This window comes from Aspergillus glaucus (genome assembly GCF_001890805.1).
Source record: "Aspergillus glaucus CBS 516.65 unplaced genomic scaffold ASPGLscaffold_1, whole genome shotgun sequence".
NCBI lineage: Eukaryota > Fungi > Ascomycota > Eurotiomycetes > Eurotiales > Aspergillaceae > Aspergillus > Aspergillus glaucus.
This window is the reverse complement of record NW_019170453.1, coordinates 57,527-85,165: the sequence shown is the minus strand read 5'-3', so window position 1 is coordinate 85,165 and position 27,639 is coordinate 57,527. Positions and strand designations below refer to the sequence as shown.

The 27,639-nt window shown below is 48.4% G+C and overlaps 7 protein-coding genes and 1 non-coding gene across 8 annotated transcripts; all 8 read left to right on the top strand.

Moving 5' to 3' along the window:
* Window positions 1-789: 789 nt before the first annotated feature.
* ASPGLDRAFT_70815 (uncharacterized protein) lies at window positions 790-2,316 on the top strand (the record flags this gene model as incomplete). Its single annotated transcript, XM_022549515.1, has 1 exon — window positions 790-2,316. One exon carries the CDS (start codon window positions 790-792, stop codon window positions 2,314-2,316), a length of 1,527 nt encoding a protein of 508 aa, XP_022405634.1.
* Window positions 2,317-2,484: 168 nt separating this feature from the next.
* Window positions 2,485-4,669, top strand: ASPGLDRAFT_70814 (Zn(II)2Cys6 transcription factor; the record flags this gene model as incomplete). The annotated part of the gene is made up of 5 exons (XM_022549514.1): window positions 2,485-2,574; window positions 2,623-3,393; window positions 3,443-3,652; window positions 3,699-3,835; window positions 3,886-4,669. 5 exons carry the CDS (start codon window positions 2,485-2,487, stop codon window positions 4,667-4,669), a joined length of 1,992 nt encoding a protein of 663 aa, XP_022405633.1.
* Window positions 4,670-5,231: 562 nt separating this feature from the next.
* ASPGLDRAFT_139033 (glycoside hydrolase family 1 protein) lies at window positions 5,232-7,610 on the top strand. The gene is made up of 2 exons (XM_022541669.1): window positions 5,232-5,426; window positions 5,488-7,610. Exons 1-2 carry the CDS (start codon window positions 5,260-5,262, stop codon window positions 7,175-7,177), a joined length of 1,857 nt encoding a protein of 618 aa, XP_022405632.1. The 5' UTR covers window positions 5,232-5,259; the 3' UTR covers window positions 7,178-7,610.
* Window positions 7,611-7,875: 265 nt separating this feature from the next.
* ASPGLDRAFT_70812 (uncharacterized protein) lies at window positions 7,876-10,083 on the top strand. Its single transcript, XM_022549513.1, has 9 exons — window positions 7,876-8,034; window positions 8,092-8,228; window positions 8,286-8,368; window positions 8,433-8,530; window positions 8,593-9,104; window positions 9,167-9,297; window positions 9,354-9,684; window positions 9,748-9,853; window positions 9,902-10,083. Exons 1-9 carry the CDS (start codon window positions 7,926-7,928, stop codon window positions 9,970-9,972), a joined length of 1,578 nt encoding a protein of 525 aa, XP_022405631.1. The 5' UTR covers window positions 7,876-7,925; the 3' UTR covers window positions 9,973-10,083.
* ASPGLDRAFT_t14 lies at window positions 10,067-10,137 on the top strand. The gene has a single exon. It is a non-coding gene; the product is annotated as a tRNA-Gly (tRNA).
* Window positions 10,138-10,157: 20 nt separating this feature from the next.
* ASPGLDRAFT_184982 (uncharacterized protein) lies at window positions 10,158-12,640 on the top strand. Its single transcript, XM_022543039.1, has 2 exons — window positions 10,158-12,449; window positions 12,506-12,640. Exons 1-2 carry the CDS (start codon window positions 10,275-10,277, stop codon window positions 12,584-12,586), a joined length of 2,256 nt encoding a protein of 751 aa, XP_022405630.1. The 5' UTR covers window positions 10,158-10,274; the 3' UTR covers window positions 12,587-12,640.
* Window positions 12,641-13,567: 927 nt separating this feature from the next.
* ASPGLDRAFT_184889 (uncharacterized protein) lies at window positions 13,568-14,953 on the top strand. Its single transcript, XM_022543038.1, has 3 exons — window positions 13,568-13,934; window positions 14,009-14,442; window positions 14,503-14,953. Exons 1-3 carry the CDS (start codon window positions 13,751-13,753, stop codon window positions 14,797-14,799), a joined length of 915 nt encoding a protein of 304 aa, XP_022405629.1. The 5' UTR covers window positions 13,568-13,750; the 3' UTR covers window positions 14,800-14,953.
* A 3,572-nt stretch (window positions 14,954-18,525) lies between these two features.
* On the top strand, window positions 18,526-24,699 carry ASPGLDRAFT_40865 (uncharacterized protein). Its single transcript, XM_022545288.1, has 8 exons — window positions 18,526-19,041; window positions 19,103-19,967; window positions 20,025-21,688; window positions 21,745-22,083; window positions 22,140-22,751; window positions 22,814-23,696; window positions 23,774-24,082; window positions 24,133-24,699. The coding sequence occupies exons 1-8, from the start codon at window positions 18,872-18,874 to the stop codon at window positions 24,301-24,303; spliced, it is 5,013 nt and encodes a 1,670-aa protein (XP_022405628.1). The 5' UTR covers window positions 18,526-18,871; the 3' UTR covers window positions 24,304-24,699.
* Window positions 24,700-27,639: the final 2,940 nt, after the last annotated feature.

Genomic DNA, 27,639 nt, shown 5'->3' with positions numbered 1-27,639 from the left:
TTACTTGGTTACCTATTATCCTAGTCAGTACGACGGCTGTGTGGTGAGAATGGCTTGGATGGGAAACTGTTTTGGAGACATTGACTGTTGGGAAGTCTGCAATACACCCGTGCGGTGGTGTTGCCCCGCCATAAGGTCCGCGGTTCGAATTCGCCTGTGAGCACATATTTTCTTTCTTGCACTTGATTTTTTCATCCGATATTCGGCTCTCCATTTATATTCGTTTCCATTTCTTTTGCGTGATTATGAACTGCGCCCAAAAGACATCCTGCAACCAGGCAAATTGATTGAATCGATATCCGGAGTAAGCTACTTCGGAAGTGAGATCTTATGGGATGCATATCGGAAAAGGTTCACAAGCACAATGATGCTGACAACAAAAACCATTTATAACCTTGGTTCGCATATTGCAGATCTCACCCTGCCGTCGGGCAAACTTCGTGGATATCCGCACTTGTGTCCCCGGCTGCAAAACTCGGTACTTATTTGCATATTGAACCACAGATCTCAGACCCCTTGGTGAACAGTCTGTTCGATATGGAGTGGAAAATGAGACAAATAATGGCGTCGGGATAACTGGTACCGATAGTCTAGGATCTTCTTGCTTATTATGTTGCCTGGAAGCGAAAGAGATGTCCACCGGTTCCCTATCCGATACACAGAATGAAGTTTGCAGATTCGGAGATTATAAATCGTCATAGATAGGGATATTTAAAGTTGTCTCTCGTCCTTGTCCTCTTTTCCTCAGGGTCATTCAAGATCAGGATGGTACCCCAGAATCTGTGGTCCATGGCCACTGCCTCCGCGGCAGGACTGTGGTTTGCTTCTGCCACTCACGCTAGCAACTGTTCGACCTCTAGCATCAGCAACCCTTCGATCCCTCATGGTCAAGTCCTGAACCTATCCGCGGTCCCGGTCCACAACTATAACTATCAAAACTCAACCCTGAATTTCTGCAATGTCACCGTTACCTACACCCACCCCGGTTGGAACGACACGATCCACGTCAATGTCTGGCTTCCATCGTCCAAATGGAACCAGCGACTCCAAGGCGCAGGTGGCGGTGGCTTCTCGGCTCTGGAAAGTGTGGACAATCTAGCAAAGGCCGTGACCGGAGGATACGCAGCTGTTGGAACAGACGCGGGGCATGAGTTGAACCTGGCTAGGTCGGATTCCTGGTCGCTCGACGAGTCTGGAAAGGTTAACATGCCGCTTCTCAAGGACTTTGCTTCTGTTGCCTTGAATGATGCGGCGGTTGTAGCCAAGGGTATTATTAACGATTTTTACGGACATGGGTCTCGGTACTCGTACTGGAATGGATGCTCGACGGGTGGACGACAGGGTCTTATGCTTGCGCAGCGGTATCCTACGGCGTATGATGGAATTCTGGCGAATGCTCCTGCGATTAACTGGCCTGAGTTCATTGTCGCGGAGTACTGGCCGCAGTTTGTGATGAATCAGATGAAAACGCATCCTTCTCCGTGTGTCATTGATGCGATCACCGCTGCTGCTGTGAAAGCGTGCGATGGCAACGATGGAGTGAAAGACGGTGTTATTTCAGAACCAAGCCATTGCCACTTCGACCCCTTGACCACGGTCAACGAGATGGCCAACTGCAGTGGAAAGACAGTAACAATTACTCGGAACGATGCACTCGTGGTTCAGAAGATTTGGGGCGGTATGCGCTCTACCAACGGCTCGTCCCTGTGGTATGGTCTCGAGAAAGGCGCGCCGCTGTCGGGAGGATTGGCCGTAACGACGTGCTCGACACCGTCCAACTGCACGGGTATACCGTTCCCCATCTCATCAGACTGGATATCCCAATTCATCCTGGAGAACCCATCTGCGGATCTGACTCAGATGAACCACGAGCAATACCAACGGATCTTCGAATACTCTCGCCAAAAGTACGACTCGATCATCGGAACGAATAACCCCGACCTATCCGCATTCAAACAAGCCGGTGGCAAGCTGGTGACATGGCACGGATTAGCCGATCAACTCATCTTTCCCAAGGGCACGGAGAAGTACTACAAGGAAGTGGAGACCTTGGATCCCTCGGTTCGTGACTTCTATCGGCTCTTTTTTGCCCCGGGTGTGCAGCACTGCCAGGGAGGTAACGGTGAGATCCCGGTTAATCCGTTGGAGTTGGTCGTCAACTGGATAGAAAAGGGTGTTGCGCCAGAGACATTGCTGGGGAAGACAGAGGATGGTTCTAGGAGTCGGAAGCTGTGTCCGTATCCGTTGGTGTCGGTGTACAAGGGAGGAGATAGTCGGGATGCGTCGTCGTATGCATGCGAAGAAGTTTCTGCTTGATAGCCTCAAATTCTCTGTACATAATTTGTTCTATAACAATAAATATCCATGACCAATTTCCAATATTACCATTTCTGGCGATGTGGAGATGCCCCCGAGATAAGATCTTTCCCGCAACATCTCCCCATCCAACCCTCAACCTACAAACATCACAGGCCAAACGTCACCATGCCCCCAGATCCTTCTGCAAATAACAATAAACAGCGTGGGAAATACACTACCAGAGCATGCGAAGAATGTCGCCGTCGTCGCGCCAAGGTACGTCATCTACCGCACATTTCACTACGGATTACTAATGCATTTCAGTGCGATGGAAAAAGGCCATCTTGCTCTAAGTGTCTCCAGGGGGATATCTCATGTCAGTATTCAGTCGTGGAAGATGGTAGGAGGCCAGCGTCGAAGACTTATGTTCTTTCACTACGGCAGAGGATCGAGTCGTTGGAGCTGCTTTTGGAGAGGCATGGGATTGACCCACATGAGCGTGAACAGCCGAGTTCCAAAAGAGTGGATTATGCGGCAACTGTGAAGAAGGGGGATGAGGATGCCGCAATAGATGAGCTTGCGGAGGGAGTTAAAGGTAAACTCGCGCTCGATGAGTCGCTGAATTTCGATAAGCATGGCGAATTGCGGTATTTTGGGCCGACGAGTGGAAGGCTCGAATTCCAGGGTTCTTCTGATCCTCTCAGTGCCTCCGATCACGGTAAAATTTCTGCAATAACGTGTCTTGATTCTATAATCACAGGTTTGGACGACGTTGGATTTACAAGACCTATACAAGAACACCTGATCAGCCTCTATTTCAAATGGGAGCAGCCGTGGTTTGCAGTTGTCGATGAAGAGCTCTTTCGTCAGAGCATGTATTGTTGCGGAAGGTATTGGAGCTCGCTGCTGCATCTTGCAATTCTTGCCGTTGGGTCACGGTACTCGGATCGTATAGATGTCCGATCAGACCCAGACAATCCCAACACAGCAGGAAAGTATTTCCTTGAACAGGCAAAGCGTCGTCTCCATAGCGAGATGGAGAGACCTAGTCTGATGACCATCCAGACACTGGCTATTATTGGCACATTCTATGTCGTATGTCGTCCTTTATCATGCTGTACTTTCAATTATGCTAATGAAACAGGCAATTGGTGCTGACGCTGCATGCTGGCTGTATCTTGGGATGGCAGGCCGATTGTGTCTTGATATGGGATTGAATTTAGATCCGGCTGGTTTTGAAGAGACGAATATGATGTCGCATCGGGAAATTCAGCTGAGGAGACAGATTTATTGGACGTTGTACTGTCATGATAAGTGGGCTTCTAGCTATACGGGGAGAGTTTGCTCCATGCTGGTGAGTCTCTCGGTTCCTTGAACTTAGATTATACTGACGTGTGTAGGATTCGCAAGCAGCCGTCAAAATGCCCGACGACGACGAAATATCTGATACCGATAGTCCAGCTCTAAAAGCATTCAGACCACTGCAAAGAGCGATGATTAGCATATGCAAAATACAGGAAAACATTATTCTCTCACTGTATGTCATAAATCAAATACTATGTCACCTGCATTGACTAACAAACCCAGATGGGCCCCCAAACCCCTTTTGAAAGACAACCAACGCCCAACCTTCCTGGAGTCCTGTCTTCTAGATCTGAGAACATGGTTCTATGATCTCCCCACAAAACTCAGAGTCGACCGTCCAAATGACATCCCCCACGCATACATCCTCCACATGATCTACCACACAGCAAGAATCCTCCTCGCAAAGCCATTCATTATGAGAGGAAATTCACATCCGAGCAAGAACCAGACAGGTTGCAAGACCATCGACCTAGCAACTTCCATTTGCCGTGAATCAGCCCGGGCAATCTGTCTGGTCGCTCAGAGATACCGGCAGGTATTTGGCGGTTTTCACCTCAGCCCTATTTCAGCGACGCATTGCACGTTATTGGCGACTTTGGTTTTGCTTGGCGAAAGGGAGAATCTGATCCTTCCGTCGCACAAAAATAAACTAAGTCTTTGTCTGACTGTACTCGACGAACTCTCCAAATCGTGGCATCCGGCACGGCTCATTGGGCATAATCTTCGGAAACTTTGCCACTCGGAAATTCCGAATCAAATGATTTCACCCCCGGGAGGAGAAAATAACATCGACCGTGATGGCAACGAGACTGGGTTCCCATTGGATCTGGATCTAGGACTCGAACTGCCGAATATCAGTTTCGATGGGATTGAACCGGAGCAACATACGAATTTCGGGAGTGCATTAACTAGTCAGTATGAGCTTTCTGTGCCGATGGAATCCCTTCCGATTGATTATGGGTTCTTTGATATTCTAAACCAATCTAGTTGGGATCAGATGTGGTAGTGTTTGATGGCTACATACAGATCAGGCAATGTACCACTCGGAGTGCTTGAGTGAGCTCTTTTAGGGATCACTTCGGGATGTCAGAAAAGCCAAGTCTCTTGCAAACATCAATGGAGGGGCATTGGCACCCGAACTGGGAAATATAGAGCGCCGACAACATACAGAGTTTAAGAATACCGGATGTGCCGACAAAAGATCCGCCCATCGCATCCACGTTAAATTACTGAAAGCAGCAGTTTTTGTTAAATCGGAACCCGCAGAGGAATATATATTCCGGCCCGTCCACCCCGTGTTTGGCATAGTCTGGGGAACGAGCGCTCGGACAAACTCCGGAATTCTGGGGTTGCGGGGTGCATCTTGATAAAATTTCCGAATATGACGGCATATACCGAACAATGAAATGGCTCACGGGCTTATTGACCTATCTATATCAATCCATACCGAAGATAATGATGGAACCATGGCCAATATGGGTGATGCTTAAGTTGCTCATAATATGGTCCTGGGAAATCCGGGTATAAAAGGAACGACTTTCCATGGTTCCGAGAGAGAGAGGATTGCAATAGATCATCTTCTGCGAGTCCTGAAAGATGCGAGGAACCCTGTTATATAGTAGTGTGTTGGTGGCGCTCGCGGAAGCGCAGCAGTTGTATCTTACAACTACTGGCTATACTGAGCGTCTGCAGTGTACGCAGCCGGCTGCATCGCCTGAGTACTCTTTTCGTCCGTTCTCTTATACTTTGAATGAGACTGTTCGGTAGGTTCACCACATATATCCTACGCTTCAAGGGAACATACAGCTAACCGATTGAATATAGATATGCTACCTCGGTACCGGCGCCAACAACCACCCAAACATATGCAGCACCGTACTCCGAGGCTGTCAAGCACCTAACCACACCCCCCGCAACCACAACATGGGGCAGTTGGCTTCCTGGCCAGACAGATATCCCAGCCACTGACACGGACGACCCCTATGGACAAGCGGCATGGTCTTCGTTATGGGAGCTAGCTGATATCAAGAACTACACGACCACTGGTCTGTATTCGACAACGGCCAGTCCAACGCCAGTCCCAAGCAGCGAGCTGGTTCTTCCACCTCGAAACTACTTTGGACCTACGGATTGCTACAACTTCCCAGACGACTTTGTCTTCGGTGTTGCTGGAAGTGCCGCTCAGGTCGAAGGTGCTGTGGGCTTAGAAGGTCGCAGCCCTACCATCCAGGAGAATCTGGCGACCATTGATCAACCGAAGAACTATGTGACCAATGAGAACTACTACTTGTACAAGCAGGACATTCAGCGCCTGGCGGCTATGGGTGTCAAGTACTATAGTTTCTCGATTCCATGGACGCGGATCCTGCCGTTTGTCGTGCCCGGATCCCCTGTGAACGAGCAGGGTATCAAGCACTACGACGATTTGATCAATACGATTCTAGACGCGGGAATGCAGCCAGTGGTGACTTTGATCCACTTCGACAGTCCATGGCTATTCGTATCCAGCGACAATTTCTCCGCTACTCCTGACTTCGGTAACGCCAATGGGGGCTACCACAATGAGACCTTTGTGGATTCGTTCGTCAACTATGCGAAGATCGTTCTTACACACTACGCGGATCGAGTTCCCGTTTGGTTCACATTCAACGAACCGTTCCTCTACTCGTTCAACTTCACCGGCGCAAACAATGTTGTCCATGCGCACGCGCAAGTGTACCATTTCTACAAGGATGAACTGAAAGCAACCGGCAAGATCGGAATCAAGTTCAACGACAACTTTGGCGTTCCTCGCGATCCCACCAATTCTAGCGACATCGCCGCGGCAAACCGATTCCAGGAAATCCAGCTAGGTCTCTATGCCAACCCCATCTTCCTAGGAAAGCAATACCCCGATTCCGTTCTCGAGACCCTACCTGGCGCCAAACCCCTCAGCGAAGACGAACTGTCCTACATCAGCAACACCTCCGACTTCTTCGGCATCGACCCATACACAGCAACAGTAGTCTCTGAACCACCAGAAACCTTCACCGACTGCGCAGCAAACCACACCACCGCCAACACCCTCTTCCCCTACTGCGTCGTCCAAGAAACCAAAACCATCCACGACTGGAGCATCGGCTACCGCTCCCACAGCTACGTCTACATAACACCCACCTACCTCCGCGAGTACCTAAACTACCTTTATAACACCTTCCGCAAGCCCGTGCTCGTCTCAGAGTTCGGATTCCCCGTGTATAAGGAGAATGAGAAAGAAGAGCTCTCAGACCAACTTTTCGATACACCACGCAGTATTTATTATATGTCTTTTATGTCTGAGATTCTCAAGGCGATTCATGAGGATGGGGTACATGTTATGGGTGCTTTGGCGTGGAGTTGGGCGGATAATTGGGAGTTTGGGGACTATACGCAGCAGTTTGGGTTGCAGGTTGTCAATCGGACGACGCAGGAGAGGTTTTTTAAGAAGAGTTTGTTTGATTTGGTTGATTTTGTGGGGGCGAGGATGGGTTCGTAGTGAGATGGGTTAATTGGGTTCTGGTATGATTGTGATGATCAAGTTCAAGGTTCTTGAATTCGGCATGAGTGTAAATAGTCCCTGGGGATTTACTTCGAAAGCGAAGACTATATTATTATTTCGGCGATATATTCTATACACAGGACTGGAAAGCTAATTCTACTCTGTAGCCGTGGGAATTCAATATATATAGACCTCTCATTAAATAAAAATCAGGTCTTGCTCAAGAATCGCAAACGGGGTCCAAAAAAGATCAGGCCCTACTTACAAGTAGTATCCGCGGAATAGGCCGTTTTGATAGGGCAAGAAAATAGGGGCTTGTGCTTTCAGCTGAACTGTAGTAAGAGGGCTGGAAAGAAGCAAATATTCCGAAGCACTCCGTAGAAAACTCATACAGTAAAACCCGGATAGAAGCAATTGATCTGGCCAGGCAATAGAAGTGGAAAACTATTTTTATAAATTTTTATAGGCATATAATCACTATAAAATGGATTTAATGGGCGGGACCGGTATGGATATAAGCAACTTTTTATGGGCAGGCAGCTGATATATTTGAGTTGCTTATTGTACTACCTGAGAGCTGAGGGTTTAGCTGAGATAACCTTTTTTCTTTTCTTTTTTCTTTTTTCTTTTTTCTTTTTTCTTTTTCTTTTTTTTTTTTTTTTTTTTTTTTTTTTTCAATCCTAAGATTCCGTGAACTTGGAACTGTCTTCTCGACATCTCGCCCAGACACCGCAAAATAGGAGAAATGCCCACCGACGAAGAAAGCCCTTTGCTTCCATCTCGCCACGAGAGCGAGCCGGAAAATAAAACCAATGGCAGACGCGACAAACTCGCTGTGTACGGTTCATTTATAGGTAAGCACCATGTGACACCACTGGAGGGCACCATATGGCATTCCTGACATCTTGTAGGCATTTTTCTTGCAGCTGCAGACGAATCTCTCGTTCTTTCTACATGGAGTCTCATTGCGTCGCAGTTCCACCGTCTTTCGCTGGGATCGTGGCTGCTCACTGCGTACAACTTTGGATTTTGCGTGTCGTTACCGGCGGTGAGTGTGATGTGTCATGGGAAGGTTGGGTTAGGACTGATCATATATGTGTGTTAGTACGGGGCATTATGTAAGATATATGGGCAAAAAACTGTCCTTCTCGGTGCTTATGCGCTTTTTGCTGTGGGATGTCTTGCGTGGTAGGTCGATCTGACATTTCCGAGATCGTGGGGTCCGTACTCTGACATGCGAGTCCGAATCCAGCGGGACCAGTACATCACTGTTGCAGCTGATCTTGGCCAGAGTGCTCGCCGGAGTTAGTGGTGGTGGAATGGTATCCCTGGTATCGGTCCTTATTACCGGTAAGAGTATCTACCGTTCTGCCTTTCTCCCTTGCTTGGCTGATCATTGATGACAACAATAGATCTGGCCCCCGTCGATGAGGTACCCCTTCTTCGAAGCTATGCCAATGTGGTTAATGTCGCGGGCCGCAGCTTAGGTGCTCCGATTGGGGGTTTCTTGATTGGCACGGTTGGTTGGAGATGGTCTTTTCTGGGTCAAGTGCCCTTGGCGGTCATCTGTCTACTGATCGGATGGCATGGGTTTCCCTCTGCATCAAATTCGATCGATACCGGTGGTTATGCGAATGAGGAGAGGACAGTGCGGTCGACCATCTCGCAACTCGATATTGGAGGCCTCTTCAGCCTCTCTGCCACCATACTCCTTCTGCTTTTCATTGTGCAGGATCTCAGCGCAGCGGATGAATCCATAGCACAATTGACTATTCTCGTACCAGCCTTTTTTGCTGCAGCGATGTTATTCGTCGCGACTGAAGCGTACTGGGCCAGAAGTCCGTTGATCCCGTTGCATCTACTGAAAACGCCATTGGGGGGTTATGGCGTGAACCAGGTATTGGTAATGTTCAGCCGTTCAGGAGTAAGTGTCCGCATTATCGATATATATAGCTTCTGCTCTGACGCGTGTCCTGTGTCATGTAGTTTACGAGCAATCTAGCTCCGTACTTGATCCGAGTCGAGGATGCATCGAACTCGTACGCGTCGTCAGCTTACGTGCTATCAGCGGCCGGCGTGTCAGTCGGAGGATTGATTGCAGGAGCAATAATCAAACGGCAAGTCACTCCAACTCGGTCCCAGACATACGCCACTAACCATTCATATTTGATAGGTGGAAAAAATACACAACAATGACTGCCAGCGCTATCTGCGGCGCTTTCATGAGTTACATGGTCATCTTTATCCGCTGGCGATCTGGCAGCTCCACCTGGGAACTACTGTATCTTTTCCCCAATGGCATGTTCATCGGTGCTCTGTTCACCACGCAGTTCGCTGGGATGTCACTGGGAGTACCAAAAGAGAACCTTCTAACGTGCATCACTACATATTACCTCTGTCAGCAGCTGGGCTATATCATCGGGCCCGCGACAGACGTGGCGCTCGTGCAGCGAGTCTTCGGGGGAAAGTTGGAGAAGATGTTAGAGGGATGGGAGGAGAAAAGGGTTCGTGTCTACCCGCCATAAATAGTCCGCTATCAGCTATACTAACCAATATTGGTAACTTAGTTCATTGGCAAGATTCTGAATGATGATAGATTTGCTCAGAGGTTGCCGGCTCCAGTCCAGGATCTCGTTCGGTCGAGCTATTTGAATGCATTCCAGTTGGTGCCATGTAAGTTCGCGGCGCCTTTGCAGTTGACCAGCTTACTAATGACGACAGTGATCTCGGGTGTGTGTTCCTTGATGATGCTATCTACTTGGCTGTGGGAGAAAGAGGGAAGAATTGAATAACTTGTTACGTTAATCAGTATAAGATGTGTATACAACTACTATGGTAGTTTTGATTAGGATATGTAATCTAATAAGAAGAACTAGATATTAACCAGCATCGTTGGTCTAGTGGTAGAATTCGTCGTTGCCATCGACGAGGCCCGTGTTCGATTCACGGACGATGCACTATTTTTTTGTCTTTTTTATTTTTTTTATTGCCGACTTTCACCGACCCCGAACTTCGGCCTCGGTCTATTCAAACCACCGACCTTACAACCCTCCTGTCCTTTTCATCCATATCAATCTTATTTTCTGGCATCGAAATGGCCGACTTTACACCCCGAAAACGTCGTCGACCGGCCCTTTCCTGCGTCCAATGCCGTCAGCGCAAAGTTCGCTGTGACCGCGCGTTTCCTTGCGGTCCCTGTACGCGAGCCCGTCATGCTATACCGTGCTCGTACAGTCCTCAAGATGGGATGGAGCGTGCTCGGAGCTCTTCTCAGATGGTTGGAGATGCGTTGTGTCAATCAGAGGTGGATGGAGCTGGTGATGAACCAGTCGATCAAGCAGCAAGGGAATCACTGCCCTTGGAACGAATAGTTCAGGACCTTCAAGAACGAGTCCGGAGACTCGAACAAGTGGTATCATTGAAGCGAGATATTGAGCGGTCTGTGCATGATGGAGGGTTGTCTCAGTCGCTTCATGAACTGAGTAACCGCGTGTCTAATGTCGAGCAGCAACTGACCCGGAATAATACTGGATTGGGGCCTCAGGGTACTTGCATTCCTGCACCTACCTTGCGGCTGAAAACGACCCCTGAAAAAACAAAGGTAGCCGGTCAGAGTCACTGGACAAATGCCTTCCACCAGCTGCGCATGCTCGAGAAGATCGACGACAGACAAGCCGCGGAGATGAGAGAAGAAATTAAAAAATGCAAAGGACTGCGCGCAACATTGAAACGTAAGCCCGTGATGTGGGACGAACCTTTCCAGCACTTGGATCTTGACGTGAGCTGGGAGCTCAAGGAGTATACCGAGATGGTTGACGCTTATTTCCGCACCCTGGGACCTATCTATCGAATTTTGCACACGTCTTTTCGAGAAGAGTATGAGAGACGACTCGTTTTACAGACTGAGCCAGCGCCGCATAGCTTTATACTCAAGGCATTGCTGGTGATTGGGATTGGCGCTGTGTTTCATCCGGAAAAAGCGTTGCGCAACGATATCCATCTGCGCGTGCACCGCTGGGTCTATGCTGCACAGTGGTGGCTCACGGGACCGACCGCAAAATATGCGTATAACCTAGATGGCTTACAAGTATATTGCTTGATGATGCTCTGTCGCCAGGTTCATTCTTTGAACAAAGAGTTTATCTTCGTTTCGACCGGGTCGCTGGTGCGATTCGCTTGTAGCTTGGGCCTGCATCGCGATCCGAGTCATTTTCCCTCATTGTCTGCGTATGAATGCGAGATAAGAAGGCGGCTATGGGGAGTGGTCATGGAAATGGCTGTACAGTCCTCGTTTGATGTTTCCATGCCTCCGTTGATTTCGGAAGATGACTTCGACACGAAACCGCCGTTGAACATCAACGACTGCGATATCGATGAGTATGCTCAAAACGCACCAACCCCTCAGCCGAGTTGCCCCAATACAGACTCGTTCATTCAGCTGCTTTTGCTAAAAACACTTCCGACCCGTCTACAAGTCGCTCGGTTCAGTAACCAAATTGGACAACCACAATCCTATGAACAAGCTTTGATACTAGGAACCGAGCTTACAGCATTTTGCACAGAACTTGCACAACATTTCCAATCACACAATCTCTCCGAATCTGCCGAGTTCCACCACAAAGTCCTAGGTACATTCCTCCACAGAACAGTTCTCCTTCTCTACCGCCCCTTCATACTCCAATCTCCCCAAGGTACACGCTTTTACCTCGCTCGAAAACTCAGTCTTGAATCCGCCATGGTCATTGCATCCTACGCAGACACCACAGAAATCGCCTCAAAACCACTCGATTACTACGCCAAGCTATCTATATCAGGCGTCGGCGCATTCAAGGGTGCATTTTCAATAGACACAATAATCGTCATATGTCTCGAGCTCATCGCGCAACTAGAAGAGGAAGCCAAAGCACAGCCTCTCTTATCGGATGGTAAGCCATCTGTACCAGACAACGTCCTTCGTAGAATGGCACAAGCGTCTCGGAGACCAATTATCGACACACTGGAACATATCCAGGAACAATTGATCCAAGTAACTGGGCTGGGTGTTCCTAGTATGAAACGGTGCGCTATTCTGTCTACGGTGATGGGCCAGATCAAGCCTATGGAGCGGACGGGTCGGTATACGAAAGATGATGTGTATGGGGCTCTTGTGGAGTGTATAAAGAGGTGTACTGGCATTCTTGAGAGATACATTGAGCAGATTGGAAGTGGTATTAGCGGGTCTGTTGACGAGTGGACGCCGATGACATCGGACCTTGATGTTGAGTCTTTGGTATGTACCATTTCACAGTACTGTCTTCTTCTAGTCTTGTTATTGATTTATTACAGCTGCAAGAATTCGGATTCCCTTGGGATGATATTCCGTTAGACTTTTCCGGTGTTCAATCATGGACCGAGTCCCAGCCCTAACCCCGTGCGTCAATCCTCACTGATACCGGACCGTTTTCTCTTCCTCGGGAATTTCATATGAGCTTTCCGTTCCTATCCAGTATAGCTCAATAGTTTTAAATCTACTTTTCAATCGAGGAATCCCGTCCCCGTCAGTCCGCGTACAGATGCCCTAACGAGTCGAAAGCGTGCCAGGGAAACGGAAATGGAGGCACGTTGACCAATTGTTTGTAACAAAGTCGTCTTCTTCATTGATATACTATTCTCCCTCAACAGGCACCGATTCCTCCTAATCAAACTCAGCGTCGTCTGAAATGGTCCCCGTGAAAGAGATCCTCCGCCTTTTGTGGACACGAGCGAGGACTTCGTGGTTGTCTGTGCATGTCTGTGCTTCCATATTCTTTCCTGTCGTCTTAGAAGAAAGTTTTCTATTGTCTCGCAAATTGGTAATTTCATTGAGCTTGTCGGGAAAATCGCCCCAGGTGAACAGCCAGGGCTGTTGGAGGTACCGGACAAGAGCTTCGAGTCGCGCTCTTCGTGAAGAGGCGTCCTTATGCCTGGGGCGCCTGTTGATGGCTTGATATTTTTAAACGTGTCGTGTACGTATGTAAAATATGACACCCGAGGAGCGTCGCATTGCTGAATAACATACCGACCCGCGTATCCTCTTCAGCGAAGACATGTACACCCTTGTTGAAGAGGTCTGTACCTTTTACCAATGGCAAAAGTTTTTTCACGGATAGTGAAGCTTTCGAATAGGGACCATGTTTGCAGCATAAATCGATCTCCTTGATGAGGGGGCTTTGTAATCTTCAAGGCCGCTTTGGTATCTCTGTACGTACCAGGGACCCAGACTTACTTTACTGAGGTGTGGGTGAAAAAGTATGATTCTCTTTCGACACATTGCCTGTCCAAGAAAGAGGTGCGGCGGACCAATGAAGGAAATGTTACCTTTGATAGAGTTCAACAATTTTCCAAGAAGCATCTGCTTCTTGCCATTTGGCGCGAAGCGCATATATCATTGTCGAAATCGTTTATCAACTTCCCTAATGGACTGGCATATACGCAGAATAAACCTCTTGGGGTTTGTGCAGCTATCGTTCCGTAGAATGCATCGCTATATGTATACCAGCCATCACACCTGTTGAATCGTGCTAACACCGTGCTAACACCGTGCTCACTAGCATGATCACAACCTGGAAACTCGCCCCAGCAATCGCAACCGGCAACGTCCTCATTATCAACCCCCCCGAGCTAACCCCCCTTTACGGCCAAAAGCTCGCCGCCCTAATCCTCGAAGCCGGTTTTCCACCCGGTGTAATCAACACCTTTGCGGTGAAGGCCAGGTCGCGGGCCAAGCAATCGCAGAGCACCCAAAGATCCGCAAAGTCGCATTTACCGGTAGCACCTTAGTCGGTCGACAGATCCTGCGCGCGGCCGCAGAGACCAATTTCAAGCGCGTGACGTTGGAACTTAGTGGTAAGGGTCCTTCTATTGTGTTTCCGGATGCGGATTTTGAGAATGCGCTATTCTGGACTACGTTGGGGATCACGGCGAATAATGGGCAGATTTGTGCGGCGGGGTCGCGGATTTATGTGCACGATTCGATTTATGAGCGGTTTCTTGAGGAGTTTAAGGTTAGGACGGCCAAGGCTGTTCATGGAGATCCGCTGCTTGCGACAACTAGCAAAGGTCCTTTGGCCAGCGCAGGGCAGCATCGGAAGGTGTTGGGCTACGTCAGCAAAGCCAAAGAAGCCGGCTCAAGGCTCCTGTGCGGTGGAAAGGACCTCGACGGCAATTTCATTTCAAACACCGCGTTTGCTGACGTTAAGGAGGACGATGTGATCATGAGGGAGGAGATATTCGGTCCTGTCGCAGTGCGTTGCTCCAACATATCGCCTCGTCAATGATCTTTCCATGCTAACTCTTGTGGACAGGCCATTGCAAAGTTTGAAACAGAATCCGAAATAATCACCAAAGCCAACAACTCAGAATACGGCCTCAGCGCCGCAATCTTTACCGATAACATCAGCCGTGCGCACCGAATCGCATCTGCAATTGAGACCGGCCAAGTCACTGTCAATTGCTGGGGGAACCTTCATTCGAACACGCCATTCGGGGGAATGAAGCAATCTGGATTTGGTCGGGACTTGGGGAAGGAGGCGTTGGATGGTTGGACGAATACTAAGACGATTAAGATTCATCTGTTGCCGGTGGAGAGTGCAAAGCTTTGACGTGGATTGTGGCGTAGTAGGGTTGCCACGGGGAAGGGGTCTACTAGATATCTTTCAACATGTTTTTGTGGTATCAGATAGTACAGATTGATTCTCGTTTGCAAAAAATGGTAGACATATGTTGGAGAGCCTCAGGCTCCAATATGCCCCGCTCCTGATTGGAATACAATAGTATCGTCGATGCCGTTCCTTGCCATAGCCTGATCCACAGGTTATGAGCCCGGCTGTTGGAGAATCCAGCTAAATCGCTAGATCTCTACTCTCATTTTCCCCACCAACGCGAGCCTTAAAGCGTAAAGACTCGTGAACCCCTCAGTTTCCCTATTGAATTCGGAAGCGATCCACCAAAGAGGATTGACTGACTGAACGAACCAACAATATGGCATCCTTGGCAGCCAGTACCAGTGGATCTGGTGGAGCGACCGGAGGAGCCACGGCTATGGCCAACCTTCTCAACGACATACAAACCCAAGTTTCCATCATACCTGAATCACTGGATGGAAGACTACCAGCAGTGCCAACCCTACGGGGACGGAATGATTTCTCAGTCTGGTGCTGCCGCGTGGAAAACGCACTTTGCCAATATGACCTGCAACATCTCATGGACGAGAAATATCCAAGACCCACCACCAACGACGCGAAATACGCCTTGTGGAGGACGTACTCGAAGAAGGTACGATCCTGGATTTTCAGCGGTCTCCCAGACAACCTGGTTGAGGAACTCTCATCGACAGGAGAACAATATGAGTATGCAGATGATATCATGAGCGCTATACGCAGTGTGGTGATGGGTACAGGCCATCGGCTGACCCACGCTGTTTGGATTGATACTGTGTACATCCGCCGGGATCATTTTGCAACTGTTGAGGACTTTATTCATGCCCTGCAGAGACGAGTGGACCGCTCCAATAAGGTAAAAATGTACATCACTCCGTACCAAGCCATCTCGATCTTACTCAAGCACCTGGAGCATGAGTTCTCAGCCTGGGTGAATGGCATATTTATTGCTCTTCAGAACCGGAATCCCGACACAATCACTCACTCTGAGTTCCTGCAAATTTGCAACCAAGCCCGGGGCTGGAGCATGATCCAAACAACCTACACAATGTCCGCTGTGAGCTCTCCACCTGCGACCGGTCACCACGCATCAAATCTGAAAAAGAAGACAAACGAGTCGAAGGGAGGCAATGTTGGCAAACGTCGTAACCAACCCCCACCCGGCATTAAAGCGGATGACTGGGCCAAGATGCTACGCGACTCTGAGACCCAGCGAAATGGGAAAGATGGATGCTCTCACTGCACCTACAAACATGACCTGGGACTGGTGTATGACTCTGAGAAGTGTGTGATCCGCAAACTCAACTCTGACATCGTTGTTGCTCATACAGAGACACGAGATGATGTGGCCTACATCAAAACAGCACCTCCAACAATGATAATAGCAACTATATTAGCCCGAACCCTTCACAGACGACTGGGACACTGCAGCTCTAAATACCTGAAGAACACCGCCAAATACGTGGATTTTGGAGAGGAGATAGCCACGAGTGAGAAGTTCAACTGTGAACCCTGCCGTCTCGCCAAATCAAAGCGCAAGATCTCCAGAGACCCGATACCACGAGCTGACAAGGCCATGAAGTTCCTGTTTATTGACACACAAGAGTGCAAACCCCAGAGCCACAATGGATACAGGTATGCCCTGCTCATCCTTGACAGCAAAACGAGAACACTTTTCTGCCGTTTCCTACGAAAGCGCTCTGACGCGTCTGACGAGCTCATCAACATGCTACGCCATTGGAAGTTGGAAATCAGCGCGTACCCGGCTACAATCCGCTGTGATGACACCAAGGACTACAATGCATTCAAGGCCTGGGCAGAACCAAAAGGAATCTATTTTGAACCGACCTCGCCCCGAAACCCAGAGGCGAACGGCCCAGCGGAGCGATTTGGTGGGTATGTTATGCAAACAGCCCGAACAATGCTAATCGACTCTGGCCTACCCCCCTACCTATGGCCATTTGCAGTGGATAGTGCCGTGCACATCCTAAACCGATTTGTACGTACCGATACGACAACAAAGCCCCCGGCCCAGCTATGGCGTGAGGACTTGAATTTACCAGACAAGGAAGTCTCACTTAAGCACCTCCGCCGTTGGGGAGCGAACGCGTACGTGCACATCCCGATTGAGGACCGCACGAAAGCACAAAAGATGGATCCGCATGCCCAAAAGGGACACCTGATCGGTTACGAAGGAACGCATATCTACAAGGTCTGGATCCCAGCCTCCGGACGGATAATACGATCCAGAGACGTACAAATCAACGACAATGACGACGATGAGCCATTAGCCCCAATGGCAAACCCAACAACAACATGCTCTTGCCCTATTAGATTGGAATGAAATATCCCGTAGAGTCGATAACATGTACCAAATTTTCTGGATACTTGACAAGTCACGTACTAAACCGTAGTATTTGGAGTCGTCATGAATGCGACCGATAAACTCTCGGCTTAATCTACAAAGTCAAGACAGTTCATTAAAATGATGACAATAATGATGATATAGACTGACAGAGATTTCCTAGTTAGTGACAAAAGACTGGGAGTTCGTTTATATGAGAAAAAAAAGGCATTAAGTACAGATACGGAACATCCGGGCGATGTACTTAATGATTATTATCACGGCGGCTTACCCGGCCTGCCGCCACTCGGCTGAACAGGGCTGACAGACGCGAGTATGAATAATAATAATAATAATAACAATGCACCCAGTCCTGGCCTATAGCGCCATCACTAATTCGAAGATTATCCTACATACAGTACTTGAATATGCAGCTTAGACTCTATTTAGTTCTCGAGAAGATCCGGCAGACTGCGAACTAGGATGATTGCTCGCGTACTTGGAGGCCAGGATAAACTGGCCGCTCGTTGATGTGAGCAGAATAGTGGATATTTACTTCCTATGGGCCAAGTTACTGTATATATCTTTGACATGGTGTTGAACACAGAACATTCCAGATCAGTAGATCAAAATGGCCCTTGATTATTTGGCAAGTTTCGTACTGATAGAGGGTGATTTCTGGCACTAGCGGGAGTATTTTTGTCGCTCTTGTCGCTCTTATTTGGCGATAACGAATACATATTGCGCAACAAGAGACGTGAGCTATTTTTACCAGGCCAACCGACCGCCTTTGCTAAGAGGTAGATAGAGTCTATCACCTGGTGCCTTGGTTCCCCGTTATAATCTTGTGCAATCCCAGTGCGCCCTCGAGACTGACATATTGCCCTTAACGGAAGAAATCAAACTTGCAAGCGGTTTACCCCCTTTTTTTCTTGAAGTAAACGACTTACTGTCCACAGACCTTCCCAAAGTTGAACGTCTCGGACATTGGGTCAACCCTGGTTTTTGGTGTGTGTGGATAGTTGGTTGGATTGGGTGCCTATCGGCTCAGGCTAGCTATGTCTACTGGGCAGAAAGCGAGGGCGGTCAAGCACGTGACCCAGTGGGTACTAACACTGGTCTCGCGGGGCCATGCGTACAAAAAATATCATTCGCTGCAAAATGACGCGCCGTTCGTGACAAGATGATACTAGCGCAAGGCAATCACGCACGAGTAGGACCAGGGGTGTTCATGGGGGCAGCCTTCCAAAATCCCAAGGTTTGAGGCAAAACTTTTCTCTGTTGAAAGAACATCTCAGAGATATATATCTACCAGCCCCAGAGAACAAATAAAGTTAGCTTTGTAAATCAAATCTCATGCTTATCAAAACTCGAAGGCTTCCAAGGTTCACCAAACGGTCCTCCACGGAACGTCTTGTCGAATCAAAAGCCACCCCTGCACAGCTGCGCCAACACCATGTAGACTGAAACCAGGGTGAACTGCACATGGGCAACCTATAGGGGTCAGTCTAACAAAACTGCATGACGTGTTCCCTAAGCGCCTTAGCCCTGGGGGCCGAAGACCGATGGCCCGTTTCCTCATATCGAGGAGCTCGCCCTCCTTGTAAGAACTGCCCCTCACGCATCAATCAAAACTTCAAAAGGAAACAAAAACATCACAAACAAGACATCATGACCAGCAGATGTGCAGCGAAGAACGCGGTTATCGGGATTGCGAAGGAATACGGATTCATCCATCCTAGCTCCCTTGACGAAATTGAACGAATAAATCCAGAGCTTCGGCGCGAAATCGAAGAGAGCATGTTAGCCAAGGACAAAAAGATAGCGCATTCAATCAAAACGTGTGTCACTTCAGACAGGTCTGTGGCCCTGAAAGAATTTATACTAATTCGAGACCTCTAGACTCGCCAAAAATATCTACACCAGCAACGCTCGTTTCGTTTTCGAGCTCCTTCAGAATGCGGATGACAATCGGTTCACACGAGCGGCTGGAAGAAATGAACTGCCTTTCATTGCTTTCAAAGTGTATCCCGACAGAATTATCCTTGAATGCAACGAAGATGGATTTACGAAGGAGAATCTGTCAGCTATCTGCTCGGTTGGGGAGAGCACCAAAGCGGCATCACACGGCTATATTGGAGCGAAGGGCATCGGGTTCAAATCGGTGTTCATCGCGGCTTGGAAAGTCGATATCCAATCTGGCAATTATACCTTTCATTTCAAGCATGAGAAGGGCGATCTTGGTCTTGGAATGGTGTTACCCGTGTGGCAGGATTCTGATGTGGTATTGCCAGATCCGTTGACTCGCATAACCCTTCACCTTCACCAGAACGGGGAGGCAGAAGAAATCGAACATCTTCACCGAACTATATTCAAGCAACTCAATGACTTGGAGCAGACCTGCCTTCTCTTTCTGAGGAACCTGAAGGAGATACGGGTGTCGTTCTGTGATGGAGATGGTGAATTGCAGAGCTCCAAAAAGTTTTACTCGGAGAACGATTCTCTGAGTAAGGTTTTTCTCATGTCTGAGTCAATTGACGAGAATGGTGATAATTCTATCGAGAGGAAGGGCTATTATGTCACTCGTTACATGGCAACCGGGCTTCCGAGAAGCGACAATCGCGAACTCCCAGACACCGCTGAAGCGAGGCGATTTTCTTCTGAGGCTGAAATCGTGCTCGCGTTTCCCCTGACGGGCGATAACAAGCCACTTCTTGAGCCACAATCGGTTTTTGCCTTTCTACCTGTCAGAGAAACCAATTTCAAGGTAAGCGACGAAGGTAGATCACTGGGCAATTCCATGCTCTTGCTAATTCATACGTAGTTTCTGATACAATCTGACTTTGACACGAGTGCAAGTCGGCAAGATATCTCCACAACATCAAGACGAAACATTGAACTTCTGAATCACGTTGCCTTGGCATTTGTGCAGGCGACCGCGGGATTCTGCTATGACTCCGACTTAGGCTATACGTGGCCAATGTATCTTCCGTCGCCAGACGATGCAGATGGCACTTTTTGGGCCAAACTTCATTCCAAGATTGCGAAGAGACTGGCCATACAGCCGGCTCTAATGACTCGGCATGGTCATCTTCGGAAGATAAACGATGTGGTGGTTCTGTTGAAAAGGTTTATGGATAGCGATGGAAACCCCCTGTTTGACGACTCAGACATCGACCCTTTCCTCTCCAGTCACTACCCGTATGAGTCTAGGAAAGCCCTTCTTCATTACGGTCTGAAGCACATGTCTTACGCTTTAGTTCTCCGCATGTTGTACAAAGATCTTAAAAGTGCTGTGTCCCGGATTAAATCGAAGTCCACGAGTGAGGATAGCCACAGCCGCATCGCAAAGCTCCTATCTCGATATGCGGAAACATGGGATACGGAGTCTCTGGTACTACTCGCTCTCCTTCCTCTGCGAAGCGGTCACTGGGTTTCAGCCAATTCCGGCTCTGTTTACTTCCCAACAACAAACGGTATTTCCATCCCTCCAGGCCTGGATCTTCGGATTTTGGATCCAACTGCCGCTGCCAATAAAAGCCGCAGATCTCTTTTTTCAATTTTGGGGGTTACCGACCCATCGGTCATACAAGTGCGGGATTCGGTTCTGAAAAAGAGCTGCTCCACTGCTGAGCATCCGGGCATGGGCGAATCAAGGGCGCACTTGCACTTTTTGTACCTCACCCACCAGTCCAAGCACAGCAGAGATGAGCTGCGAAACATTTTCATCTACTTCCATGATGGTTGCATTAGAAGGCCGCACCAAGAAGACTGCTATCTACCATCAGACCACCCCTATGGGCCAGAAGCCCTCCTAGGGGCTGCGGATAACTTGCGAGACATCGGCGTATCTTTCGTCCATCCGACATACCTCGAAGACGTCCCGGAGACGCCAAGCTCAGGTCATCCCTCGTGGAATAAATGGCTACAAGACAACATTGGGATAAGGAAAAAACTGAGACTCATCGCCCGAGACGGAAAACGTCTCTCCTCTGCCTGGGATATCGTGGCCAAATTCCGGCCAGAGAAGCTCCTCGGGCTTTTGCAACACCTTTGGAGCTCCGAAGGTAGAACTGTAATCGGAAATTATGCTTTGAAACAGATTATTCGAGAAACGGACGCAAAACGGCTCTGTGGCATCGAACTTTCTGGACAATGCCAGCTTGATCAGACATACCTCCCATTGCCCAACCTTCTCCAGCAGTGTTCGCGTTTTATGAAATCAAACGAGAGGTTTCCATTCCTGGAACTCGAGGGAATGGTGTCTGTGGAGCAGCTAAGTTCAAAGTGGAATTTTCTCCATACCGAACTTTGCGTCAAAAAAGATGAAAATGTCGAGTTTTTACTCGACATCCTGAAATGGCTCAAAGAGGCAAACCCTGTCGCCTCTTCGATCGAAGAATATGAACGCATCTCCAGACTTTACGGTGCAATCAATGCGAAGTACCTTGGCGCCGAGAGCAAGCTGGACATGAGGGACTGCATAATGTAAGTGAGCACCTTAAATAAATCGATGCAAGATTGACATTAAACATCAAAATAAGGTCTTTTTTTCGGCGCAGCGACTACATTTTTGTTCCCAAGCTTGATGACGATTTAGCGACCTGGGCTAGTCCTGAGAAATGTTTGTGGGAAGGACCGCTAAATATGATTACCAAATTTCCACTTCAGCATATCTATGAACAATTTGTTGCTGAAGATCAGCTATTTCATCTTTCAAACTTCTTCAAGCATGCCTTGGACATCACAGCAGCTTCTTGGTCTGACTTGACGGATGAATTGGCAGCGCGAAGAGATAAAGGCTTCCAGGATTTCGCTCCAATTTTCGATCTTTACAAGTATCTCCATGATATGAACATTTTTGCCTTTGTTGATAATATACGGTAAGTTGTCCCCCTTTACACTCCATCGATACTGAGCACTAACCACCTGGCACCAGGCACACATTCGAAGCCAATCCTCTGATTTTTGTGACCAGAGATGGTCAGTCTGGTTGGTACAAGACATCTGAGTGCTTGTGGTCAAGCACTACAATGATACGTGGGAAGGTCACGCTCAATGACCATTATGAGGACCTGGAAGATTTCTTCATTGACACTTTGGGGGTCAAAACTCTAACTCTTCAGATAGTCTATGACGACCTGCTGGAGACAAGCGCGCAAGCAACGATAAACGAGACAAAATGCAAGATCTTCTCTCTCAACGCACTTCTCCACACAGAGGATGATTACGTTGATCCCAAGCCACTGTTAAAAAAGTTGGTATTTCCCGTTGTCTACCCTGATGGCACAAAGGCTCTTCGGTCCGCGGATACCCAGTTTGCGATTACCGATCGGGAACACTTAGCATCACGGTTCCGAGGAAAAATTAGGATTCTTGACTTTAGCCAGGAAGAAGTTCGTCATCTGAAGGCCTTTTTCGAGTGGGCCAATCTCTCGCACCGCTACTTTTCCGCTTCCGTTAAGGAATTGACATCTCTCTCTGGCGAGACAACACGGCTAAACCCATCGCCCAATCGAGATTTGAAACGAAAGGCATATGCCATTCTCCGGTGAGTGCTATTGATCTACCAGCTTGGTGAATATTGCTTATGTATTGGTTTTCGCATCTTAGTATCGCGGGTACATTCAATAGCCCCAGGTATCAAGCCAATCCACTGGAGCTTTACAAGTTACTTCGGACGGCTAGTATCGAAGCAACAGATGGCATTGTATCAATCCTGCGCATCTCTCAAGATGGCAAAGTGGCCGATGTGGAAGAATTGATTGGGAAGTTACACATTAGCGAAGAAGCGTCTCGCCTCACTATCTACGTCCCCAGGGATAAGAAGGCGCAAGAACTTTGCTTTTGTGATCTTTTACCCAGGCAGCTAGTCGATTGGCTCATGCGAGATCCCACAACACAAATCCTTGACAAGATCGAAAGTGACGCAGTGAATGTGATGACCATGATCTTGAGCATTGATCCTTCCGCTACCGATCTGGTTCTGGAACGTCAGGCTGTCATCGAAGTTGATATACCAAACGATGATTCCGACGTCAACGACGAAATACCTCCTGAACGTTCACAGAGTCCTGATACAACAACCAGTGAAGATCCCACACAGCTAAGGGATGCTGACATCCCAACTTCTAGTCAGCATCTCCTATTCGCGAGGGATACTCCAGAGCAAGTAACTGTTCGGCAAACCCAAATGGCGTTCCATTCGCCCACCCCCAGTCGGGGTCGCCCAATACCGATGTACTCACCCCATGGATATTCGTCCGAGGACAACATACAGTATCGGAGACTCCTCGATAAGGTGCTAGTGGCCGCACGAAGAGCCGTGTTTCCCTCGAGTGGGACATTCAACATGAGCGAGATAAATGAAGCACTACCAGGAGAGGAAGGCCGCCGCCAATTTGATGGCTTCGATGGTCCTGACGTGAGGGGTGCATTTCACTCAGACAGCCAGCTTGAAAGAGACCGGAAGATCGGGGCTGCGGGAGAGCTTTATGTATGCTACATTTTCCCTAGCTTGCCTTGACATGTCATCCAAGTTGATGTTCAAAATCCGACTAACTTTTCATGCAGGTCTTCGAGCTTCTCACCAGACTGGACCCATCTCTAACTGACTGGAGTGATCGAAACTGGCAGAGCACAATTCGCCGATATGTCACGATTCACCCAGACTACGCCGACATGGAGCCCTGGTACGGGAGGGAGACGGCAGATATTACTTATGACGATAGAAGAGGCGATTTCACAGCCTTGCTTATTGATCATGGGTACCTTGACGCCGACGAATGGGAGGACAAGCGTCCGAAATATTTCATTGAAGTCAAGACAACGACAGGGCCTCTGGGTACTCCCTTCTATATGAGCAAGCATCAGTATGAGCGAGTGAGTGCATTGGTTATTACCAACGGTATATAAATGCTGATCGAGTCTAGATGAGGGTAATGCACAACAGGGATGGTTATTCGAAGGTGTATTTGATTCTCCGCGTGTTTAATATCCGTGGGGACAATCTTGGAATGAGTGTGTATTTCGACCCGGAACAGCTAAGGCTGGATGGGGGACTGGTATTTACTGGCGAGACTTGGTCGGTCGTTCCTGGCTAGTGGGGCCAACTTTAAAGCATAGACAGACATAGATAGACATAGACAGACATAGACAGAATTGCGAGCCTCAACCTTGCTCTAGCCACCGAAGGGCTCACGGCATGTGCTGGCTTGGTTTCTCCGAGTCCTGCACGCTTGACCTGGCCGTGGCTTGGATTGTACTAGCAGGCAACAGAGGGTAAACAGGTCTCGCGGTTCTTTCGTTGGACAGGAAAGGCAGGCAATGAATGGGTCGGAAGGGATACTTCGACGGTATGGCGGACGATAGGGGTCTTATGGCCAAAAGTCGTAAAGGGTGTAAATGACTTAACACCACGCATTTTTCATTAATGTAACGCAGTGCATAATCTATAACTACAAGGCATACGACGCTTATCTAATATATATGCATTCCCCCTATGTCCATAACACCGTGGACGCCCTTTTGTCCTAGACGACCAAACTTTGAGCATTCAGTCAAAGTTCCTCATGAGAGAGCATGTTCATACTGTGGTCGGCACAATCCTGCAATTCCTGTAATTCCTGCAACCTCAATTCAAGGCAGTAGGTTTGCACCAATTGAGGTTGGCAGCTCCACCAGCTATCCAGACTGCAAGCACTCCACGAACTCCTCAAGCAAGTGTATCATTTCCAAACCTTGACTGAACAAGTGAAGTTGCCCAGCAGCAATCTATTCAACATACAAGACACAATGCACCAGCACAACCTCATGCTGGCACTGCTGCACTATCCACCCGTCAATTACCAGCACAGACAAACTGCCTTCATGGGGCATCTGTCTTGTTGAACGCATGCACTTTTGCTTCTGCTTCTTATTTGCAGCATGTAATTCATTGTTTTCTTTTGCTAGCGAAGCAGCACTATGCATTGCAAGCTGGCAGCCTTTGACAAGTTGATTTAATGCATAATCTGACGGGCTTGGTGGACTTCTTGATCTCGTACGAAGTAAAGCTTTGATTGATGAGGCATGTCGGCGTAATTGTAAGGGATAGTGTGGCACGTAATCCACAGAGTCAGTAACTACCGCTCGGCCCCTTACAGCAAAAGTTTTTTCCATACACACCCCAGCGCCAAATTCGTGAGTATCTCCTCGCGTATTCCACGCCAGTTACCGAGTACAAACATCGCTATTCCCAATCCTATGTCCGACGTCAATATGGGGGAAGCCCCGGGAGTCCCGTGTCTGAGCGCATAGGGCAGTTTCGATCGTAGAATCCCGAGAGGATCGTTGCTGATAGGGCTAGTTGGTGAAACCATGGTGTTTTGAATGACTTCTGCCGTTAGAGGTATAAACAAACATTCATCTCAAGAAAAGGGAATCCGATAAATGGGATCCAGCTCAGGCGCGAGCTATTAAGGCCAGCTGAAAAAGACGGAATCGTCGACAAGGCATCCGGTGATCAATCTGCATAGTACTTTTAAACCCTGCAGTGCTATTTGAAATCAGTTCTCTGGGCGAATCGTATTTTTCCGAGACTATCATCGGCAATCTTAGCCGCTATTGGGCAACAACACAAAGTTAGCGTGGCGGCCTTTATAAGAGAAAAGGTCCAGTTGCTCTAGGAACTCTGGTACATAAGCATCCATCCGGCTCTGCCTTTCTCGAACAGCCCCAACATCCCTCTTCCGGATGCCGCCGCTTTACTGTGGGTGTGGTTTAAAGGGTGGTGAGCTCTGGAGCATCACTCACCAGGTCCGGAGGTTCTCGGGTAATCCAGAGACAGTGGAGCTTCGTTGAGAATGGAGCCTATCCGAACAGAAAGTATGGAGGAAAATATTTTCCACATTGACGGAGACTTGGAAGCCGTGCTAGCGGAATTGGACAACGACAAGCTACAGTCATTTACAGAGACCTACGAGGACCTCAAAAATGATACGGAGGTTGAGTTATATATTTTCACGAGTCTTCAACTCCTGAAAAGAACGGGCTCCTACGAGTGGGCCGAGAAGACAACGATGCAAGCTCATAAATGGGTCGCACTGACACCTATCGAGGACGAGGATTTTCATCGATGATACCGAATCCAGCATCTTGTTGGACATACAGCACGGGATAAGGGTCATAGAGTTCCCGCCGACCAAGGATTTATCAAGAAACAGGGAAGCATGGCCCTTGAGGGGACCTTGTACGAGATGACACGATCACCCGAAGACTTCGATTTTACAATCAACATTCGGATGTTTTTCTTATCTCATATGCCCAGAGACAACCCAAAAAAAACCATGGTGCGAGATGGATTTAGCAGAGATGTTTTTTGAGCGTGGCTCGAAGGGTAGCAAGCCCAAGATAGATGATCTGCAGCTTGCAGTGCGGACTGCCCGTATTGCAGTCACTAAGCAAGATGTGGATCCTCATAGACGTGCACACTGGCTGGCTAGTGTTGGTATCTGGGCGATGGAGCTCTATCGGTATGAGAAAGATCCGCACTTGTTGTGGTACATCATAGACGATTTCCGGCGTGCGTTGCGCTTGCAGTTTGACTGTGATGGTGTGCGTACTAAGAGTTTTTTGAATCTTGGACACAGTCTCCTCGAACACTCGCGGTTAACAGGGAAGATTGAGAAACACGACGAAGCAATCTCAAGACTAAAACAAGCACTTGACAGTTCTTTGCTAAACGAATCGGGTCATAAAGGCGTGGTAGAAATCTTGGAAAAGGAAACACTTAGGCATTTTTCACAGCATGAAGACATCAGTCGTGCCATGGAGTGTCTCAAGGAATCCTCGAGTGAAGAGACAACCGGTATGACCCACCGGACTCTTGCGGCGATAGATTTGATACGGATGCTACACGACCTTGTACAAGACCCTGAAGAGAGTGATAACATGGCTCTGTTCGACAGAGCTATTGACCTTACCGAGTCTATTGTACAGGGCGGAGACTCTGGTCATATAAGCTTCTCCGAGAATCTTCATTATTTGGAAGATCGACTTGTTTCGCGATTCAACAAGGCTAAGGCAATCAGAGATCTTGACAGAGGCTTGAAACTGTCAATTCTCTCTTTGCAGGCCGCGCCCGCGGGTTCGCGGCCAGCCAAATTCGTGTTCAATTTGTCCGAACGGTTTGCGATGCACTTTGAACATACAAAGAACCTAGAAGACTTGAACCAAGCCATTGAACTAGCAGATGAATCAATCAAAAAGCTACCGCCAAACCATTCTAGCCGATATGATCGCCTAGCTAGGTTGGGCACTTATCTTCGCGAGCGACACTCTCTATGGAAGAAGCGAGGATTACCATCAGGGCTCGCTTGCTCAAGCTAAAGCCTTGGCTGGCGACAGCAGTTCAAATGACACAACGAAGCTTATAGCGGCAGAGAATCTACTTGCTTCTC